Genomic DNA, 23,935 nt, shown 5'->3' on the forward strand with positions numbered 1-23,935 from the left:
CTCCACATATAAATGATTTTCACATTCACCTCAGCAGGACTGTGCATAATGAAAGATTGACATTGTAATGAATTTTCCAGAAACATTTTATTACCCAAGTCCCTGATTTATTGCATTCTGAGAATACTATAAACAGTGGTGAAAATACAAAATAATGTTATATTTGGGATGTTGAATATAGTAATACACAGTAAAAAAAAAAAGTCACTTAAAATTTGGTTGATATACTGACAATAACGGCAAAGACTTAACCGTTTGATGATCACAGAAAATCAGAAGGTGTAATTTGCTGACATATGAATCAATTGAAAAACCCGTTCATTTAATACAACATTAATGGAGGCACCAAAACAATGCATTGTTATCAAATCAGGCCTAAAATAACCCTGAAAAACTCAATACAATATCAATTAAATTTGGATTATTTTTCTGAACGATTAGAGCAAAAGATACTCATTTTAAAGTCTTCTTTATTAGGTTACTAATAAAGAAAATTAAAGTAATACAAAAAGGATATATTAAAACTACATTAAGGCTCAGATTTTAAACCAGGAGAACCAAGGAGATCCAGTTATGGCTATTACTGTGTTCTGATAGTTTGACAGTGCCCAAGAAGTTAAGCCCTTGGAGGATGTAAAAGCATGCACAGTTTATTATGTACAGGGATTGTGGGAATCTGAAGGCAGCCAAGGCAAAAATCTAGCAACCGCAACCTTCACTTTTAAATTCCTCTATTAGGTGGTTTAAAGACAGACCCATAATAGTTTTTTAAAATTCTTTTTTTGTAGTTATTAAAATATACATCCTAGCAAAAAATGTATGGCTCATTGATCAATTCGTAAAACACATAGTCAGTCTAACAACACCAATCGTTACAATATAAAAGAAACTTCTTACAAAAGAAGCTTTATTAGATGTCCGAAACCCTGTTTTAACTCACAAATGGAAAGTATTTGTGTGAGGGTCTTTTTGTAAGCTGGACAAAGGGGTCCAGCTAGAAGCTTATACCCTGGGAGGCCTGTCTCCAGGCCTCCAAATGTTGGAGACAAAGGCTTTAAGGTCAGTCTATTGAAAATAAACGTGAAGTCTGTAGTTTGTACACCTCGGAGAAGGCAGAGTTAAAAATATAGCAATTAATTAGCTTCCTATTCCCATATCTGACCAAAAGGGCAATTTCAATTACGTGGATATTATAGCTCCGTGATCATTCCAGTTGGGAACCTTGAAAAAAATCAAATGCTACCATTTCATACCTGCTCCAGCATTGGAGCCGTTTCACTGTAGTCTTCCTTTTTTTCAGCACCATCCACCCCAACAGCTTTGGATGCCAACAAACCTTGAGAAAAATTGTACAGAAACTGATTAGAAAAAATGTTGACTTTCACCCTAATTTTCACAAAATTTTAGCAGTTGTGAAATCCCCCATACTTTTCAGTATATAGGAAGTAAGTATTCTCAAAAGTTTACCTGTCAAAAATACAAACATCCTTAATAATGACTCAAGGAAATGAATCAGAATTTGAAAGTTGGTTACATAATTAGCTTTAGATATTACTCCTAAAGATACACTTAAAGCACTACACACATACATTTATTCTGTAAAAAATGTCTCCCTCTGATATATGAACTTACCTAATATTACAGCCCCATTCTACAAATGATGAAATATTTTGGGAATTCCAGTTTTCTCCAATGCATACCACTAAATCTCAATTTTGGAAGTCAGAATATTTTAACTAGAGTTAAGACAACTTTAAAAGACAGTGAAACTCTGCTTTAATTTATAAGTTAAAGGCATTTACTTGACAAGTACCTTCAAGAAAGCCAAGTTTATGAAAAGCGTGTATCTGTTTTTGCCTATGGCCACCAGATACACAAAAGGTCACCAAAAATCATTTTTGTGTCACTTCAAAGTTGGCCACACAAAACCTTTGCTTCAAAGGATGTGCAAAAATCAAAAACCTAACAGTAAACTTACTACAATTATACCAGATATTACTGAAACAGTCTCCAGCACATTTAATTGGAGGAAAACTGGTATATGATCCAGTGTGATATAACAAACCTTACAGAGTTTGCTCAAGTCCCACACAATATCAAGCGTAGATTTAAATGGGGGGAAACACAATATATAAATAATTTTATAAAAATAGTCTATAAACCATAAATTCAATCCTAATTATATTAATGTAACTTCTGAAAATATTTTTAGGCGACTGAAAAAGATGTATCATGATGTAGTTCTTTAACATTTAAAACCACATTCACTAGGGGTTTCTTCTCTAGCTAGTATTTTTGAGAATCAATAATACTGAAAAGAAAAATAATTAGAGACATGAGTTCTTATACTACTTCTAGGGGCTGGTCAAACAGGATAGATATTTGCTACTCAATTTCTTAAATATATCTTACATTTTGCTTCCTTTCATACCAGTGGTGGGAATACCCTTTTAAATCTTATCAATAGATGGACTAGAGCACAAACTACAAAATTAAAAATAAGGTACTACATGTTTAGAAAAACAAAATAATTCAGTCCCCTCTGTGAATTTAAGTTGCAATATTATAAACCCAATTAATGAAAAGCAATTCCCACTTAATGGTTTGTAAAGGAAAAATAAAGCTTTGTAATGTTCTTCCAGAAAGCAATGGGGCACTTAATAAAAAATACCTAAAATTAGATTAGAAAATATAATAATTGGTATCTAGTGAATTCAAAAGTCTCAAATATGATCACTAAAAAGTTTTTCCTATTTACATGCATGCCATCTTACAAAAGAGTTAAAAATACAAACAATAAAGGGGACAAAAATAAAGTATGTGCTTGAGGAGAGGACTCTGGCTACCGCTGCCAGAGATGAAGTCCACAATCTGTTACCTGGACCTGCTAATGTTCTGGGGAGAAATGCAGTCTCCTCAGGAAATGAGAACTGGATACAAATGCAATTAATTCTAGTTCTTTGCAGATATGTATTTTCAACATATTACTAATAGGTCCTCCCCCAGAAGAATGTATCTAGAGAGTCTCCTAACAAAATTAATGCTTAAGAAATTATATAAATAACAAGTAGAAGCAGAATATCACACACTCATGAGAACTACATCATGCTACATTGTAACGCACAAAGTTACGATTTCTTAGTTCTCTGCACTTCATCTATAAAGCGTGTAGTTGGTCTGTCACTGCCTCCAGGAAGGAGCAGCAGAGACCAGAGCACCCTGCAATAGCAAAGGGAAGGGAGGGAGCAAAGTGCTCTCTAAATGTGTGGCCCACACTTCACCCAGGATTCCAAAACACAATATTCTTCCTGGTATTAAGAATCAAATATTGTGGATATTATCAATAACATACTACTGGCCGATCGAACTTGTGTGGTTTTTTAAATTATTTTTAAGATTCCTTAAGCTGCACAAATAAATCTAAGCTGGCTGAACTTCTAGGCACTCCTAGAACTATTAGAAACAGACACACCAACTGCTGACAATTCTTCCACTCTACTGACAACCTGTATTTTAAGATCTATTCAAATTTGTTGGCCATTTGCTTGAAACTTTGTCCGAAAGTCTGGACTCTTGATTCTTTCTGTAAAACTGTCTATTCTAGATCAGTACACATGAAGTCTATAACTGTCCATACGGTACATTACATAATGAAAAGTAAGACTATAGAGAAACATCTATCTATTGTGCAACCATCATTTCAAGGTTCTACTTATTTGGAAACTTATGAAAAAAGCCATCCTATACCATTCCCTCCATAAAAATCAGGTTTAGAATCTCGGTAGGGTGTGTATATGGGAAAGAACAGGAGTGAATAAATAAATACATGAATTAAATTTATCCAGTAGCTGGTCCACTCAATTCTAGCTTGAACTATTTTAAAAACTGTGGGGAAATCATTGGAACAGGCGGAGATGCTGCTATAGTCGCAGTCCTATTCCTCTCAGCAGCAAAGGGACAAAAGGACCAGTATAAGTGAGCTTGATGAATATAAATACACTGTAATTCCATAACAGAAATCGCCATTTCCAATTAGTTCTCATCTGTTTTCATGGTCTACAAACGAAACTTACTGTACAGAGGCAAGTTTGAGTTTTACTCTTCAAAGACAACCGTATAACGTCTATTGTCTTTTTGCATGATATAGCTGTACCGTGAATCAGAAATAGATGCAGAGAGATGAACTATTAAAAAGATGATCACACATTTAAATCCTCTGAATAAAGGGAAAACTATAATGGGTTCACATTCTAAAACCTTATGCTTTTCTACCGCTGCCAAACTATCACGTGTTCGTCTAAGACTCTCAGGGGCAGTGAAGACAAATCCCCGCCCAGAGGACACAGGGGGGCTATTACACCCCAGTATTAGAATTCCTTGAGGCACACGGTGAATTGTTCCTCCCACTCCCCACTGTCTTTTCAAGGTCATGTAGAGGTAATGCATCACTGTGGGATGAGCTGGTTTTGTTTTATTTTTTCTTTAAATGTTGAGCTTGAACTTCTCAGTAAGGCACAGGCATGAGCACGCTGACTGAAAATCAAGTCAGGTCATCAGACCGTAGGCAAACTCGGCACTGGGAGGCTGGCGGCCGCATCAGGTCGGTGTCACTGCATCGTCCTAGATCTTGGCTCTTCCGGCAGCGCTGCTCCCAGCTCGGGGACTCATGGGTTGGAAGTATCATTCTACTTCGGCCCCAGCGCGCAGCACTAGGGTCCGTTATTATAACACAAAACTGAAGTCTCAAGTTGCCATCATAACCATCACCTGGATAACATTTTGGCTTTCTCCAAAGTTAATAGTTTCTAAAGAAAAGGTGGAATGAATGAGCTTATTTTTAAATATTTCCTGTCCTGGGACCAAGTATACCCTTTATCAGAGCAAGGCACAAAAATAATATTAACAATGGGAAGCCTGAGGAAGTCTCACCTGCTGAAGTCAATCACATCACCTCTATGTGTACTGTAACCAAACAGTGGGTCTAAAGGCCCTCAGCCCAGAGCCACCCAGGGCCTCCACGCTTCAGAGCATGGACAGATGTGCAATTTACATTTATTCCTGAATCTGACAAGGAAACCCAGCTTCTTCAAATTATTTTTAAAAATATCAACAAATAAAGGTAAAAGAGCTTTATTAGGTCAAACGCCCTAAAACCTTTCTGTCCTTAAAATAAGAACATAAGACTGAATAAAGTATTTTAACTTTCTTTTAACAAATACTCACAAGAGTTACATACGTTTACAACCTCTTTTAAAGACTACAGTCATTGGGCTGAATGGGCCTCAGAAGGGATGGGGCCTAGCATGACTGGCCCCAATTCTAGGACTTAAATCCCTCCTTCTATGACCACTAACCAGGCCAGGTTTCCAGTATTTTTCATCACCCTAACACTCTGCTTCCTAAATTACAACAAAGCATGGAGAAATAGGACCAGATTCTAGAGACCAACCGGAAGATAAGGACAGAAACTTTAAAAACGTACAGATACTTTTACATTGGGAATTAACAGCTTCGGTGTTCATCTTTCCAACCACATATGGTACCACGCTTAATGACTGATGGAGTAAGGATGTAAAATATTTAGAACCTCAGACGGTATGTCACCACAGGCTGACAAAAGCAGGCAATTCAATTCTTATGGAACTACTCCTACCACCACGGTGATCTGCAGACTGCGGGATTTGGTGGCTCTGACCCTATGGATCCTCACAACACCCCTGTGAGGTAGGTAGAAGACAGGTGATCGCTTCACATTGCACAGCACAAAGAGCTGACCGTTTTGGAAAAGGCTGACCTTGAAGAACCAGAGAGAGCTGTCTTTCTAATTAACCAGTTATGTTCCCCCAAAAGATCCTTGGCTTTATTACAAACAAACTGCTCTAAGATCAAGCCCTCCCACCCCCCGAAAGAATCGTTGTAGTTTACCAGTGATCTTGTTAAGCCGAGCTCTCTTTGCCTGAAACGAGTTGCCTTGGTTATTTTTCCTCTTGTTTGACAACGTGCTCTCTGGCTGTGGAAAGACCATCTTTGGAACGTTCTCTACATGAAGTCCTACTTTTAACAGAACACACAGATGAGGGTTTATATAGCATCCAGTTAAAACACACCCATTTTTAAAAATAAATAGTAAAAATGCTCTGCACTGAATTTTAATCTAGTGCTTAACAGAAAACTTTAAAAAAAAACAAAAAGCCACAAGTCTCTCCAGACTGACATATTAGGAATAAAAACTACTAAGCAGTTATTCTCCAGGAAAGAAAAGCAGGAAGAGAATGACTTGCTGCTTTTTCCATAGTATATAGTATATAGTATATAGTATATAGTATATAGTATATAGTATATATTGGGATACTTGCAGAAGCATTTAAAAGATTTTTTAGAAACATAAAACAAATAAACAACAAAACCCAAACACCTACTACCAATAAGTTACAAATCAAAATCTCAACTCATTTCTATTCAAGCATATTGAGGGCATCCATTATCAAGTACCCATGTTAGACCACTCATTTTCAAATCTGTAAAATGCTAAAAGTTAACCACCATATCGTGCTGGGGGAAAAGCCTACTGACTTAACTGTTTGTTCAAATTACAGGCAGCCAAAGGGTCTGGCTTGTTCATTATTCACTAGGAGACTAAGGACTAAACGTAAGAACAGGTTTTATACCAAATGTATCACTAGACGTGGGCAGATCTTCCTTCTTCTCCACTTCTGGAGAGGCTACAGAAGCTGGAGTTTCTTCCTTCTTTGAAGGAACTTTAAACCATTTCCGCTCCTCTTTCTCTTTCTCTTTATTGCTGTTAGCACTCGTTCGAGGTTTGTTCCCTGTTTTATTCTTGGCTGCGGCTGCAGCAGCTGCTTTGACTAAAGCTATCCAGTCCTCCAAAGGAAAAACACAAAACATGTGAAGCATTAAACATTAATCAAAACTTAATTACACTAATAAAAACATGTATCACATTTTCAAAGCTACCTTCACACGCACACAAATGTAAAAATCTAATTAACTATATTTATAAGGTAGATCATCAACATGGTAGATTACAGAATAATTTAAAGGCTTAATTGGGTTTATAACGTTATATAAAATAGAAAAATATTCAATAACAAAAAAATGTTCCTTTGGTATATTTTCTCAGGAATAAAATCTAAAATAACAAGAAACCTATGACAAAAATGACATTCTGCCTTAGTACCTCAGGGTTTAAATGTGGAATTGCAATTTTTTCTGTAATATCACAGACCATAAAAGAAATGAGAAAAATGCTTAAGTGGAAATTCTGCGAAGATTAAAATAAATGTATTTCATTGAGTAGTGTTCCTTATTAAGAAGAATGTTCCACTCAAAGTATGGTCAATTTCATAGCAATCAAGGTGTGATTTTATTAGTGTTTAAAGCTTTCAAAGTTCAGACACCAATTTACTACAGCAGCTTTATATTACTAGTGAATTTTTGTTAAAAGAGCTACTTGACTTGACCAAAGTAAAGTCCACACGGTCAGGCTCCAGATTCATTTCTCTTCCTCTACAACTTCCTGGGCCTGTGTTAGCTGCCATTCTTTTGAGATGCAAATATTTATTTTTCCTGCATTATATTTGTTGTTTGTTGCTAAATAATTTTGTTCTTTTATTTTTAACTAAAAATGCTTATAATGGGAAACATGGAAAGATGTAAAGAAGTGGTACTAACATTTAAATTTTCGCAATCAAAAAAATTTTTTTTAAAAAAAGACTATTTGTATTATCTTTAGAGAGTTAACCCTTCCTCTGAGGACTGCTAAGTTGTCAACGAGACCAATTCAGAGTCAACACAAATGGGTAATTAAATTTTTAGCCCAAGCAACCAAAAACAACTTCACAGCGTCAAATGCATTTAACTGGGATTATAACAAAATAGGTCATTAGCAATCCAAGTTGATGGCTGCCCAGTCTTGAAAATACATGGTGAGGGCAATAAGCCATTAAAGTCAAACAAAATCGAGGTCCCTCACTCTCCCGCCTGACTGAGGTGAGCTGAGACAGAACGGGACTGGACCCAGCACACGCCGTCCCCAGCGTGTCACTGGCTGCCCACCACACGTGCTGGGACGCATGCTGAGTTCTCAGCAGACGCAGCGGCAAACAGGCGCTGCCGAAAGCCCCAGGCACACCCGGGCCCGGGAGTGACCGCATCCTTGCTCCTACCTGGAAAACACCAGCAGGCACTTAGCTTTCCCCGTACTTAAACTATGTCCCAGCACCTCTCTCATTAGATAGCGAATTAGGACAAAATTGTGAAATAAAGGTTTATATTTCTAGTTAAACAAACAACAAAAAACAGATGTACCAGAATTGCCCAGCCCCTAGGACCACCCTCGTTTTGGGTCCTGCCTGTAAGAAATTGACAGCAAATAAAATGAGCTAGCCGACAGTGTGACATGACAGTAGAGGAATAAACAAACGGCCATGGGAGAACAAAAGGGAAAAGGTTAATTCTGACTGAAGAGGAAGGCGAGTGGAAGGCAACAGGGAACGTGATGGCTGGTTGAACCCTGAAGTGGACTTGGCCGGGAAAGGGGCGGCAGGAAAGAAAGCGGGCGCCCCAAGCAGAAGGGAAGCCACTGAGCACACAGGCCCGGCAGCAGAGTGCCAGGATGGGAAAGAGGGTCTACGGGCCAAACTGAGAGGCGATGGCTACGCTGAGCCTTGGGAGGGACAGGTAAGGAGTAAAGAAAGCTCCACCGGGAAGAAGGCTGAGACAGCCACCACGGCGGAGGGAGGAACAGAGTAAGTGGGACCAGACAGGCAGGGAAAGTGCTGTCCCAGCAGAGAGCACGTGTCTGCAGGCTTGCTAAGGGCAGATCATAGAATTTGGAGCTCCACACTGCGGGGAAAATTTTAAGTTGTTCGAGAAATGCTGAAAAATGCCAGGATACATTCCATCTCCAGGAAAGAGGAAAACTAGGAGAAATCGAAATTCATCAAGTTGTTCCTTTTAAAACTGAAAGCAGATCTGAAAAGGAGTTCCTGATCCTATGACGTGTGAGTCATGGGATCACTGCGGTTGTGTGATTACGGCATTCTCTCGTCATTCTGCTCTTCTGGTTTTAAAGAGGAAAGACTCACTATCAGAACTAAGTGCTGTGACCCTCCCATGATCAGAAGTAATGACGTGTTTCGCAGTTCCCCGCAGACTCCATAAAGGAGAGGCCGAGGCCGCCGGGGCCAGCACGTCCGAAAGCGGCCTGAGCTCGGAGGCCCTGCATGTGACGGCTGAGCGACAGTTTACTGAGTCACCGAGTTCTCGAAGTTCGGACTCCTCAGCCGTGAGACAGAACTACCAGCCACATCTACGTCAAAGAATCTGCCACGAAATATCCAATAGAGTCATGCATGAAAAGTAGGTTTAAACAATAGTAAAAGGAATGTAGGAGCCAGCCAATCCTGAACACCAGTGGGTTACATGTAAATTCTTCATCAGCACACACTGAAGAGGAAAAACTTACACGAGAGAAAAACCTAGAGAGAGCTTAGGGAAGGCACTTCCACAGTGCATTTATTTGCTGTTAGTAAAAGAAATTTTACTGCATATCTTCCTAAGGAATTCTCAAAGTACTCAACATGTGAAGAGAATATGCAAGGCTGGATTCTCTCAGCATTGCCCAAACAACATCTGATTTAGCATACTCCCTTGATGAAAACAAGTCAAAAACTTGTTGGGAAAATGATTCTCCTAAAACAAGATAATTTTATTAAAAACAATTCTACAAATATTTTAATGTGCTTGTTATTTAAAATTATGAAGAAAAATGTAAAATTAAAGAAAATACTTATACTGTTACCAATATTTTCTTTCCGTACTTTGTATTTTGGCATTTATTTTAATATTAATTTACATCAGGATGTGACTAAAATACTTACTTCAACTGAATATCTAGTACATTCTAATAAGTTAATTTTTACAACTTGCAATTTTGTAGCAAACCAAATTGGTTCAATGTTTCAATATGGGGGGAAATAAAGTTTTAGGGCTAGGACCATCTCACAAACATTTAAATAACCAAAATTAAAAAAGAGTCGTTAAAAAAAAAAAGCGCGAGAATTTTAATTAAGCATGTATACTATATTGCATAAGTTCACATTTTACTCCATGTTTCTATGCAGTAACCAAGAAATCACACCACTGAGTGCTTAGAAGAACATTTTATTTATACAGACAAATAGAAAGACACAAAGCAATTTACTGATCAAAGCATTTCCATTTGAAATTGCATTTCATATTAATTGAAGAAAAAAATCTGCTAGCTGATCATTTCAAAAGCAAAATTTTGAAAACCAGGTGCTTTAACACAATCTCACTTCTAAGAAGATATCACAAACCATTTTTGACGCGTTGGTCTACGTTTGCAGATGACCACATGTACACCCCTGAGGGGAGCTGACCAGGTGATTTCAACACATTTCAGGACATTTTTCACTGCATGGCATGGAACAAATATGTAGCATAAAAGGTACTTCCATATTAGACATTGTCACAGCCTACTTTCAATTTCTTAAAAATTAATTGTAGGTCCAGGTGCTGAAAATCCCAAATAACAGCAGAATTTAAAAGAAAATACTTTAAATTTCTACTGGCACCTTTTCTTCCCAGTATTTCAGGAAACAGTCAACCAATGGACTCCTGGTTTTAATTCTCCTTCAGAGGCTTACCGCGCATCCTTGCTGTGAGCAGTGCCAAGCCATGTAACACCCTGCTCACACAGCGTGACTCAGCCAGCCCTACCCGAAACAGCCTACAGAATGTCAGGTAAGCGCCTTTTAAGAAGACTAGTGACTATGATTCATAGAAGGAAAGAAGATGATAAGAAACTCAATATAAAATTGTATATGAAAATTTAACTTTCTAAATGATACTATATACCAGGAAAAACAAAATGAAGTTAAAAAAAGGCACTTACCTCACTTCCCATAGGCTGGTTACACGATCCAGCTGGGTCGATAGGACAACACCAGCTTAGTGGATGCTGGGATTTCACCTGGAACAGAAACTAGTGACCTATAACTTTAGCAGGTCTAAAGCCAAAGGAGCGAAAATCAAGTGTATAATTTACATTCTAACTTCTTTTTCTTGCTGCTATTTGGGGCTATCAGCACATAATCCTACAATTAGTTCACTTTGAATAGATCTGTGTATATTTTGATCGGTCATCATTCCAAAAGACATCCCTTTGGGTAGCTGGAAACGCTGAACACTCTTACCTGCCCCTTAGCATCCTCCGGCATGGCTTTAATGTGCATCCTTTTTAAACAACGAATTACTCCATCGTAAAACTGAACTGTGAATGTCCCTGCAATAGGAGCAAGTCGGTCATTAGAAAACTAATTCCATCTTACAGCAACACATGAAATCTAACAAGTAATGCCTGGCAGAAACAAGTATCTGTGCTCGCCATGACAGCGAACAGACAGAACTCCATCAAGTTCAGAACTCTATCAAGTGTATTACGCTTATTTTCTGTCCCTCTAACAACACTTCTTTCCCTTTGAAAAATACAGATTGAATCCTTATAAGTTAGTTGCATGTAATTCTCATTTTTACTGAAGGACTGTCAAATTTATTTTGTAATAACTTAAATATATGTTTAAAGAACGTCAGGTGTGTTATACTTGGACTAAAATAAGATCATCATTTACAAAAATGTGTAATACTTCTATAAACATGTGCTCTCCTTCAAAGTCTCTTTCCAATGATCAGACAGAAAAATGTGATGTGTGAAAAAGCCATTTTCTCAGGAAAGCATCATTTCTTTGGCAACAATGAACTAGCAAGTAAGAATTACAGTTAGAGGCTTTTAAGCTAGAAAATACTCTACAGGTCACTGAAGTAAAAGTCCTCCAGTTCAGATTAACCCTCTAGGCTCCCGGGAGGCCAAATGCTCAGCCAGTGACAGCTTCCCAGCAGCACTGCCATCACCCCACCCCCGGCCTCTCCCACCACCGCATCCTCTCCTGAGGACTCCGGGTTCTGTCTGCATGTCTATTACAAAGCACACTGACTTCTTGGAACAGACACATGCTTGCAAGCCAATAAAAGTCAGTACTATTAGGGAACATAGACATTCCAGTAGTTTCCTATCATTTCCTGTACAAGTGAGAGATGAGTGCCACTTTGAAGTAAACAGACACTTGGCCTTCATAAAAGAAATATAAACAATAAGTGTGATAATTGGTATTAATGGCTTTGAAGCTGGCACAAAGCCAATGACATATATGTGCAAAGATTTTTTATATATAATTTGAATTTCATATCCTCCTATAATTAGCATAATGCACAATACTGCAGACATATAGATCTAAACTCAAGTTATGAAAAAAAGCTGATTAGTTAATAGCAAGGAGATAAAGACACGGAAAATTCTGAGCATGCCACACCGCATGTTCACCTTACACCACCTCCTCCTGCAACTGTCCTCTTCCGTCTTCAACATGGCATTCCCATTCCGGATGAGAGCAGGCTCCTCACCACACGACTGTGCACCCCTCCCTCCTTCCCTGTGTTACTCGCACTGTCCCCTCTGCTGTATGCCTCCCCCTTTCCTAACGCCAGCCCACTCTTCACGCATCAGCTCCTCAAATCCCACCCTCATAGGAAAATACCCTTGACCGCTGTCTACACTGATGTGCCTCCTCTTTAAGACACATCTGTTTAGTTCTGTGAAGCCTTGTGGTGAACAGAGGGCTTACTTTTGCCTTTTTTTTCCTTTTTCCTTTTTTTGGGGGTGAAGGAGCAGGCTCATCCAACACGTGGGGCTACAGAAATCACAAAATAACTACATCTAGGGGAGATTTTCTTTTTCTTTTTTTTTTAAAGATTTTTCTACATTTTGTTTTTAATTACAAAAGTACTATTTAAAATATCAATAATACAGAAATGTGAAAGGAAAAAGTTAGTTTCCATCTTCTCAGGGTTAGTAATGACTTAATAATTTGGTATGTATCCTTATAGATCTTTTTCAAAGCGTGTATGCGTGTATACACATGAGTATATACGTTTTGGGATTTTTACATGTGTTCTACAATTCTCTTTTTAAAGTCATTTCTAAATCATAGTTCATTTAGGATCTTCTGTTGTAGATATTCTGGTCCTAAATTTGCCAATCTGACTTTCTTCAAAGAAGATAAGTCAGGTTTAACTTAAGTTTGAATTGCTCAGCCCATCCCTTGCTCCCAAAATAGCTCTGGGCTTCCCAAGAGATGGGCGGCTCCGAGCCATGGGCAGCTCCCACTGGCTGTTCAGAGATTCTACCTAGTCATCATTTTTCATTCCCTTTTCTTTGACTTTTTTTTAAATTTAAATTTCTATTATTGACACTATTGCAGATGTCTCCCATTTCCCCTCTTTGCCCAGTTCTACCCAGCCCCTGCCCCCTGCCCCCTGCCTTTGGCCCTCCCCACACTGCTGTCTGTCCATGGGCTGTGCACCTTCCTTTATCCAGCACTCTCCTCCCCTCTGACATCTGTCCACCTGTTCCATGCAGCCATCCTTCTGGTTCTATTTTGTTCGTCAGTTTATTTTGTTCATTAGATGCCACATATTAGAGAGATCACATGTCTTTCTCTGACTGGCTTATTTCATTTAGCATAATAATCTTACCATGCTGTTGCAAAGGGTAAGAGTTCCTTCTTTTTTACAGCTGTGTAGTACTTCATTGTATAAATGTACCACAGCTATTTTATCCACTCACTTACTGATGGGCACTTGGGCTGTTTCCAGATCTTGGCTATTATAAATAACGCTGCTATGAACACAGGAGTGCATATATTCTGTCTGATTGCTGTTTTGGGATTCTTAGGATATATATCCAGAAGAGGGATCACTGGGTCAAAAGGCAGCAATGATTTTTTTTAAATATATTTTTATTGATTTCAGAGAGGGAGGGAGAGGGAGAGAGAGATAGAAACATCAATGATGAGGGAGAATCATGGATTGGCTGCCTCCTGCACACCCCACACTGGGGATGAAGCCCGTAGACCAGACCAGGCATGTGCCCTGACCGGGAATCGAACAGTGACCTCCTGGTTCCTAGGTTGACGTTCAACCACTGAGCCACGCTGGCTAGGCAGCAGCAATGATTTAAAAAAATACAAATTATATCTGCCAATGCCTTTCTAAGGGCTCACTTAAACTGCTCCTAAAATAGCAGAAATTGCAATCTGTATCATCACTCTTCCACTAATGTGAGCTTACCTTTCTATAGCACATGCCCAGGGCCAATGGAACAGGATAAAGAACGTGGTGGTTGTGTTTCTGAGTATGCTGTAGGTGTGTGTATGCATGCACTTGGGTATGCATATTCCCAGGGAGCTTTAAGCATGAAAGGAAGGTCCCAAAGCTCAACACACTTAAAGAAACCGCTCATAGTTAAAACAGCATTGTCTAAGTTTACTACATTTCGTCTTGTTTTGGGCGGACACTATTATCCGACAGGACTGATTCACTTCTCCCTTTCCTTCCACAAATTGTTACTGACTGCCTCCTCCGCACTGGGCTCTGGACTTGACCCCTGGGGAGCCCACGTGTGTAAGACACGGGAATATGAGCCCCGCAACAGAGTTCTCCAGAAGCCTAAGTGCACAGTGCGATAAAGGCCCCACTAGAGAAGGAGAAGGAACCCACAAAACTGCTATGTCCCCTCAACTCCTCCTGTGGTAAGGTGACTAGAGGTAATAAAATCAAAGCCATGTTTATTACTTTAACTCATTAAGACAATACATTGGAATACGACCTTTGTAGAGTTATAATCATAAATTCTAGCTGGATGACTATGATTTACTTTTTCACATCTAACATTAGCATATCCTTTAAATGTTCTCCTCTTCTATCTTCTCTTACCTCCTATTTTTTCTCAAGTTTGTTGTTAGTTTAAAACCTCAGTTTAAATCCCTTCCATGATTCCCATCACCTCCAAATAAAATTCAATTTACTTCTATTTTTTTAGTTCAAATTCTTTAGCAAGATTACAAGACACATATACCTATCCTGGCTTCTCTCTCCAGCCTCTTCCCCTGCCTCCCTCTCCCTGTATAGGAATCCTCCACTCCAGTCACGTCAGAGACTACAGTTCCCAGCAAGCACATGCCTCGTCTTGTCTTTCGCATGCACCATTTCTTCCGCCAGAAAGGCCTTTTCGTTCCCTCTGTAACTAGCTTCCTTGCTTGCCTTTCAAATCCAGTTGAAAGGAAGTGTCCTCTTACTTAGATGAAATGCTCTTCTTGCAAAGAAGTTGTCACACAATGTGTGTTTCTTCAGTAAAAATAATAAGTGGTCAAGTTTTAGAAATAATTGTAACAGAAAAACTAATGTACTACCAACCTACTTACAAGTATTTCACAACTGTTTTAAAGGCTATTTTTAAATAAGAAATTTAAAAAATAAAATAAGCATATTTCCAATAATGGTTTAAATATTCTCATACCTTTTCAAATTAATCACCCTACGAGTTCTATTTTTTAAATTCATTATCTTTACCACAGACTTACTGGGTCTTATGACACTCTAACACACCTGATTTCTGGGTTATTTTCAACATTTCTGATCAGCTCAGTAACTTTTGCTCAGTATCAATATTAGATACTACAAAAGGCTATTAGGAAAATTAACCCTCCATTATCTATAAAAATTAAGAAAAATGGTACAAGGGAAAGATGGAATAAAGGGAAGCCTCAAACTGAAGAAGTTCCGTACTCTTTCCTCAGTAAATATTGCAGAGTATTTCACTTCCAAGTTGAACTGATCTGAATCTCCCTCTAACTCTTCATCACACTCTGGTTGAGATGAGCATCTAAAATTAGCTTAGACAACAAATGGAAAACAGAGAAACTGAAATAAAAAGCATACAACTTAAGTCTGTGAACTGAAAACTGAAAAATGTTACCACCTATTTACCTCTACTAATTTAAACAGTTTATTTAAACATCAATTAAAGTCAGCAGCACAGTTAAAACGTTACTGTTAATCCCTCTTAAATCTCAGATCGCTTCAGATACATACCTTCTTTGTTAATCGCTTCGATCTTGGCAGGGTAATAGCGACAGTCTGTCCACCGAGCCAGAACTTCTTCTCCGGCTTTAAAATCCTAGTTTAAACAACTTTTCAGATCAATACCATGTATAATAAATAAGTGTTTCCTTAATAAAAATAAGCTTCTGCAACTTTAATAGAATTCCTTTTAAAACACATCACTACACATCTAGCAAATGAAGAGCTTGCTACTTACAAAGAAGTCCTCCTCGTCCTTCAGGCCTTCCTTTCTCAGCGAGGGCCTCTCCAGGGGCCGCAGTCTATTGCTATCCCAGTAAATCCACTCGTCATAGCGATGACTCCAGCGCTCAAAATGGACCAACATCTTGCCCTCCTCATAGTCGATTTTTTCAATTCGTGATGGATACCTCAAAAATAAAGAGAAAATTCTTACTTTTATTTACAAAAAAGTATTAAAAAGTATGAACTACCACTTACTGTTAAAACCTCAAACAAAAAACATGGGTCCATATTTTTAAACGATTGAACCAACCAAGTTTCCTTTCTTATTTTTGTCTTTTTTAAAAAATGATTGTTCTCAATACCTAATGAAATAAACACTGATAAATACCCAGTGGAGCCTTACACATATTCCTACTTTTGACCCAATAATTCCATTTCTAGAACTATATATACAAAACATTTATCACAACAAAGAAATGTAAAACCATCTAAAAATATGGTTAGAAAAACTGATGACTATCTATAGCTATCCAAACAATGGTAAAGCCACTGATTGGAATATTACAGGATTTAAATGTGGTGTTTACAAAGAATTTTCCTATACATTCCAATATTTTACAATGATAATCAATGATGGTGGAGAAAGCTGTTAAACCTTAAATTTAAAAATATAAAAATGACATCCCAATGTTCTGCTTCATGTGTGATGATTCTCCTACAATAATTTCAAAGCAGAAATGAGTGAACTTGGCACTTTCAGAAAGGCAAAGTGCTTCATCATTCCTAGTGTACTCTAGTAAATGTTCACAGATGACTCAATTTGTTTAAAAAGAACCATTAAATAAACTTAAGAACTCAAAAATAGCACATGGTAGATGACTCAGCCATAATAGTTTGTCATGTTTTTGCTAGTTTATTATAAATCTGAAACTTTCTTTTTCCTCTGGAGAATTAGCTTTAAATATAGAGCATGACAGAAATTCAGAAACTGACTACTCCCTGCTTACAGACCACTCATGCTAGTCAAAGCTTCTATGCATTCTGTGGGCTGACTCATGCTCTGTAGAGCCTGTTCCCCCACTTGGTTTAATACTGGACAGCTTGGAGTTTCCGCAGACACCGTGCTCTGTCAAACATCCGTGCCTTTGCCCATTGTCTTCTCTGCCTCACCCTAAACCGCCCTCCCCGCCCTCTGTACCCATCATTCCTCACTTGGGTGAACGTGTAAGCACTTGCGTGAAGACTTCCCCGACTCCCTCCCCAGTGCTCATGGCACCCGTCTCATCACCATGGTCCCCATGCAGGTTCCTAACGCGCGTGCTGTGCAGCATTTGCTGCCCTGTGACACTGACGTGTGACACACAAAAAGGATCCTGTGGTCAAACCAGCTAAGAAAAGATTGGATGTTAAAAAGTTAAACTGCTTTCTAATTGAAGTCTTGATCCTGTTAACAGGATGGAGATAAAGCCTTCACTATTACCCACGGAATAATTAACATGTCTCGGGATGGTAGCATGTTAGGGAACATGCTGTAAGAAGCCATTCCGGCCTGTGAGCTTCAGGAATAACTGAGGCAGGTCCACCCTGTATCCCACAGCACCCAGGACAGGGACAGACACACCCCGGCCACTCAGGAGATGCAGGGCATGCGCAGGAAGACAGTGCATATTTCTTCAGAACTAAGAAGGCCGTTGACCCCATTACAACCTTAAGCTGGATCTTCCTCTGGCTCTTTTGGGGAGTGGGTATGGGTGCGGAAATAACTGCTGGAGAAAGGAGTAAGAATGGACACACCGACTGTGCCCTGAGAAACGGTGCTCCAATGCTAATCGCTGGCAGTGCTGCTCTGATTTGTTCCTTTTTGTGGCTGTTTTTTTTAAATATAAAAACTGTCAGCAGCATTGAGGGGAGCCTAGGAATTTCACTTCTTTTTCAACCTTCACTAGCCACTTAACTACTATAGAGATTTTCTATCAGTTATAAAAATTGATAAATTTCTCCCCAAACATAAAAGCCTCTAATTTCACATATTATCACATCTTTTACATTTTGAGTAAAAAGTGAGGGGCTTGTTCTTAGGCTCCTTCACATTCTAAATGTACCCAACCTATATGCTTGAAACATTCCTCCAAGTGAGAGAGTAACAAAAACAGAGGCAGGCGTTATCTTTATTGTCACAATTTGTTTCAATTCAATGAAATCAGAATCTGAGTTCAAATCATTTAAACCTGGACTGCATTTTTAAGTAACTTACAGTTTTCCTAAAATACTTCAAATTCTGTTGGTTGAGAGGATGCTAGATGCAACAACCAGACTAAAACTTACATCTGGGGAACGTCTTCAGGATAATTAACACGTTATACTCTTTAGATAGTAAACATCTAGAGATATGTAAACTTTGGATGAAGGCCAAGAATTAAGTGACACAAATACCCAAGATATTCCATTTTAATTTTTACAAAGTCTACTAATCTAACTTAGAATCTTAAAAAGGTGTCATAAACAATACTATTAGCAAGAAGTTCCAAATTTCTGTTCATTCATTCAACATATCCTGGGGCTCTATTAAGAGTAAGGAGCTTGTGAGGCAATGCTGGTCAGGAAAAAGAAACATCATTAGCTCCTACCTCCCAGGAGCTTAGCTCAGAGTCAGATGAGGAGACAGAGGAGAATCAGAACATGTACTGAGAATCGCTGTGTGTCCGGCTCTATGTTCTTTCCATAGTGAGTGTCAATTGCTCTTCATATACCTTATCTCACTGGACCCCGGTAACCACCCACGGTATAGATAACACAGTCCCCACCTAACAGATGAAGATGAAGAGTGCCCAAGAATGCCTGTGGTAGAGTATTCAAAACCAAAACTAACTGGCACAAAAGCCTATAGAAGAAATGGGATAAGGCCTGTATCAAAGTGATTATATTATGCATAGTAAACTGGTAAGTATATACCAAAATTGTATATAAGATATTAATAGTTCAGAAGAAACTGGAAAGTTCACTAATGGTCCTTGGGAGAATTGTTTATGTTGCTCTTGGTGGGGGACTTATAGGATTTATACTTAATGAACATTGTGCAAACAAAGGTCAAGGATATACACAGAGCATACCCCATTTATTCACTTCATTCATTTACTTAAAATCATGATGTTGCTCTAGCTGGTTTGGCTCAGTGGATAGAGCGTTGGCCTGTGGACTGAAGTGTCCCAGGTTCGATTCCAGTCAAGGGCACATGCCCAGGTTGCAGGTTCGATCCCCAGTAGGGGGTGTGCAGGAGGCAGCCGATCAATGATTCTCTCTCATCATTGATGTTTCTCTCTCTATCCCTCTCCCTTCCTCTCTGAAATCAATAAAAATATATTAAAAAAAAAAACAAAAACCATGATGTGGCTCAAGTTTGACAATAGGCCAAGACAATGAGGATTCAGAGACAAGTCCACACCTCAAGGATCTCATGATCAGAGATTGAATGGGAATTTCATAAACCCAGTTCCCTGTGGCTAGACTATATGGTAAGCAGTAAGATAACTATAGAGAATTGTGGGACTCAGATGGGACTGGTTAAATACATTCAAGCTAAAGGGATCTGAAATAGCAAATTAATAAAATGATCCTTTATTCTACAAACAGGGAATTTCATAAAGTTTATACTTCATTTGGTTATCAATTACACCCTAGAAAAAAAATCCTAACATCAAGATCATTGCTACACCTGTTAAAAAATGCAAAAAATGGCAATTTAACATATCATTTTACACAGTGAAATGACTTCCCTGTTCTAGCATATGGCCATAGCAATAATGCTTTGATACACAAAGTGAACGAAAAATACTGTTGAACAAATGTATGCACAAATGCCTCTCCATCTCGAATTACAGCATTATTCTGATGCATTCTTTATGTTTTACAATAATTTAAGTGTGAATGGAACATGAGATTTTTTGTACTGAATTTGGACGAGGTGGTGATAATGTTTCTACTATGTCATTTTTAAAGGCTGGATCATGGAAAGCTGCTCGGGAAGAGTGATGAGGCAGAGTCCCAGACCTTTCTGAAAGGTCTGAGAAGTGAACGACAGGTCTCAGAGTTAACCATGTGTATGCCACGAGCATCTGTAGACGCAAGCGACGGACCTTTTTTCATTAAATTCAAAATATCGTGGCAGTTAACTGGTTAAGACAATTAGCAATAGGAAGAAAATACCATGGTTGGCATCTCTCAAGAGTTCAGAAGAAAGAGATGGAGAGAAGCCAACTTCACCAGAAGTATGAGTCCTCAAAGCCAAAATTTCACATGGAGCTCTCTTACCCCTTATCATGTTTCTGCAAAAATCCCACAAAATCCCACTATCTTCCCTATTATAATCCCACTCTGCAATCCATGGATTGCTTAAATAATATTTACTTGTGCAGGAAATGAGGAACTGCCTCCACTGCTCTGGGTCCACCTCACTCTCACATGGTCATTTGCACTTGAATCCTAGAAACTGTTCACTCTCGGCCAACTTTACAAGCAAAATGACCCGCCCTAAAATTGGTCTTTCTGGTTTATTAGGCTTAATGGAAAGGGACAGCACTCAGAAATGCTTAAAAGACCTTATAAAGATTCTTGCTGAATTTAATATAAGTTCATTCATCTAATTGTTCTACTGTAATCTCTCAATTGATTTCAGCATTATTTGATGCACTCTTTGTTTTATAATAATTTAAAATTGATCACTCAGGTCAGTCTTCTAAAGAGCAAGAAACCAACATGGTCACAGATGAATCCCTATACTGGCTTACACTGAACTGTTTTACATGGGAAGGTCCTGACTCACCCAACAGACAAAATGTTGTGTGTGTGTGGTATAGATGTGTATGATCGATGTTTGAGGTGGGGATTCCCAATATGAATCAGATTTTCAAAGGGGTTTATGATCAAAAAGGAAAATAGTTCTGGAAAGCAAAATCATCTATCAACATTTCAACTATGATGTGCCATTATCCTTGGAAGGAAGAAATAAATGATGGACATGCAACTACACCAGAACCATAGTCTAATAGATGTTTTTAAATCCCTTTATGTTCAATGTAGTTACAGTAAAACAAACTTTATCTGAATTTAGGGAACTCATTCTGATTTGTCATCTAGTTTGATATATCCAAATTTTTACCTCTATTGGTAAAGTCAACCGTAATGAAATGACACAAAAAATCCTTGATATACTTATGACCTAGGATTTCCTGCACTTACTTAAGCAAAAGAAAAGAGTTAACTACTCATTGATAGGTTACAATCCACTAAGCAAGGCCAGACAATATTGAATATACATCAGAATTCACTTGGAGATTTAGCTAATCATTTAAGTAAATGTCATATTAATAAAAAAGGCAAAGTATTTTTCAAAATTGCCCCAATAAATTATTCAAATTATGTTTTTAATAAGCCATTTTGTTAATATAAAGACAATAAAATTTCTAATTTATATAACTTTAAAAATTGACATGTTCTCTTTCAAACCATTTACTCAGCAAACACTGTCTCTAATTCGCTATGTACCAGACACTAAAAAGTAGGAATAAAGCTACAAATACAAATAAGACATTATTCCAATCAACCAAATTCAGGAGGGAAGAGAAAAAGAGAGTCAAACAAGTTAATGCGAACACAATATAATGTAATACCTAGCACAATAAAGACCTATTACAGTAACACACATGGAGTACAGAAATTAGATTTTCTCCTAGATAAAGTACTTCTTCGATTTTCGAAGAATGAAATAACTTGAAATCTGACTTAAACATATCTAAATGTTAGCAAATCTTAAAGGAGTTAGGATTAACATTTAAAAACAGTTTTGTGTATAGAAACTTCGTATTAAAAAAACTAACATGGTATCGTACAAAAGACTAAAACATATTAGAAGAAACAGAGAGATAAGAACCTCCTTACTTATGACTGTTATGAGGATTATTTGCCAAATAATAAAAATTAATGTAGAATATAATCCAAAGCAAACATAATATCCTTATAACTTAGTAACCTTCTACAAATGTTAGCTTCCTAGGAGCACTTTAAATTTACATTATACTCTGTAATTTTCAAAAGGGTTTTCTACCAATTCACTCATTATTATAACTAAAATAACAATGTCACCTACTATTGTTATAGTATTTTTTAATGAACTGCCTTTAGATAGTGCATGTTAATTTGTTTACACCTTAGAACAACACACTGAAAACAAAAATGTTTTGACCAATTCAAACTCTGTATTCCAAAATGAAGTGTAAATACAAATGAATCTAGACTTTCAAGAGCATTCAGATAACATATCAAAATCACATCTTCTCCAACACTGAATACTAAGTCTCATCACATTATCCCTCAGTTCCTCTTCTCAGAGCCATTCATCCCCTAGGGACACCCAGCCAGGACAATCTTTCGAGCGCCCCGCTTCCTGCCTGTCACAGCCTCTGCAGCAGGTAACGGTAAGATCAGAGCTAGCTGTGTCTTTCCTTTGGAAGCTGTGGCAGCCACCTTTCAAATTAAGGTTTCATTTCAGATCACTGGATTTAAACTCCTCTTCCCCTCTACCTCAGCATCTGAACCTCCTGCCATGTCGACATTCATTCATACCACCAGTTCTAACCAATCAAAAGACCTACACCAGAGCCTTTATACTCATTACCATCTCCCACTATAAAAAAATTCCTTTCCTACTCTACCAAAAAATGCCTCCGGTATTGTACTCAGCATTTATGTACGCCATATGATTTGTTCAGACTAACATGACCAAACTCCTCATTATTTAGTTCTGTCACAAAACTCGAAACTCTAGCAGGGTGCAGTCCAACCAGTGCTATTTAATATTTAGCACTTAAAATATTATTTTGCTGCTATAGCACCAGATATGCCTATATGCCTATTGATTAAAGCCTTAAGAATTTACACTGACTCCTCTCCCACTAGATTCTCCTTTCTTAGAATAACTAATGCCCATGCTATTGCCATTATTTTTTTAATATTTTATTGATTTTTTACAGAGAGGAAGGGAGACAGAGAGTTAGAAACATCGATGAGAGAGATACATCGATCAGCTGCCTCCTGCACACCCCCTACTGGGGATGTGCCCGCAACCAAGGTACATGCCCTTGACTGGAATCGAACCCGGGACCTTTCAGTCCGCAGGCCGTCGCTCTATCCACTAAGCCATACCGGTTTCGGCCTATTGCCATTATTAAAGCTAACATTTATTAAGTGCCTACCGCGTGGCAGAAACCATGATAGGCTCTTACTATGCACTGCCTTGCTTAATCCTCAAAGGACCCTGAGTTGGGTAATGCCATTTCCCAGTTATTAAAAGGAGGTCACAGAGGATCTGAAAGGCTAAGAAACTAGCTCCCGAACTGAGGTCTGTCTGTCTGTCCCGAAAGACTGCTTTCCATCGATCGGATATGTAATCTGCATCTTGAACTGATACTCTTCATCTCCTATCACACTTACTGCAATGTTTCAAATATAGGGGCTTTTACCAACAGCTACTGAAAACCAGTAACAACATCAAATTACATTGTTTATTTTTTCTTGAAAATGTAATCTTCTGCTTTTGATACAAATAAAATTCCTAAAATTGGTTTTGTTGGCCCAAAGAGTATAAAAAACAACTTTTATTATATTATATAAAATAAGTATGCAAAAGCAGCTTAAC

At 38.1% G+C, this 23,935-nt stretch overlaps 1 protein-coding gene across 9 annotated transcripts in view; it reads right to left on the minus strand.

Annotated features, from left to right (window-relative positions):
- The window catches only part of PHF20L1 (PHD finger protein 20 like 1), a 57,449-nt gene that overhangs the window by 22,996 nt on the left and 10,518 nt on the right, over window positions 1-23,935 (minus strand). For 2 of the 9 annotated variants that reach the window (XM_028132828.2, XM_028132819.2), the window contains exons 3-9: window positions 16,259-16,430; window positions 16,033-16,117; window positions 11,241-11,329; window positions 10,940-11,029; window positions 6,669-6,882; window positions 5,926-6,054; window positions 1,254-1,336 (exon numbers count right to left, since the gene is read on the minus strand). In XM_028132828.2, coding sequence (XP_027988629.2) covers window positions 1,254-1,336; window positions 5,926-6,054; window positions 6,669-6,882; window positions 10,940-11,029; window positions 11,241-11,329; window positions 16,033-16,117; window positions 16,259-16,430 — 862 coding nt within the window. Of the gene's footprint in view, window positions 1-68; window positions 1,337-5,925; window positions 6,055-6,668; window positions 6,883-10,939; window positions 11,030-11,240; window positions 11,330-16,032; window positions 16,118-16,258; window positions 16,431-23,935 lie in introns of those variants that run through there. The other 7 variants (XM_008156601.3, XM_028132822.2, XM_008156602.3 and 4 more) reach the window with 7 other exon arrangements.

The sequence above is a fragment of the Eptesicus fuscus genome, chromosome 19, assembly GCF_027574615.1.
Source record: "Eptesicus fuscus isolate TK198812 chromosome 19, DD_ASM_mEF_20220401, whole genome shotgun sequence".
In the NCBI taxonomy this organism is placed as follows: domain Eukaryota; kingdom Metazoa; phylum Chordata; class Mammalia; order Chiroptera; family Vespertilionidae; genus Eptesicus; species Eptesicus fuscus.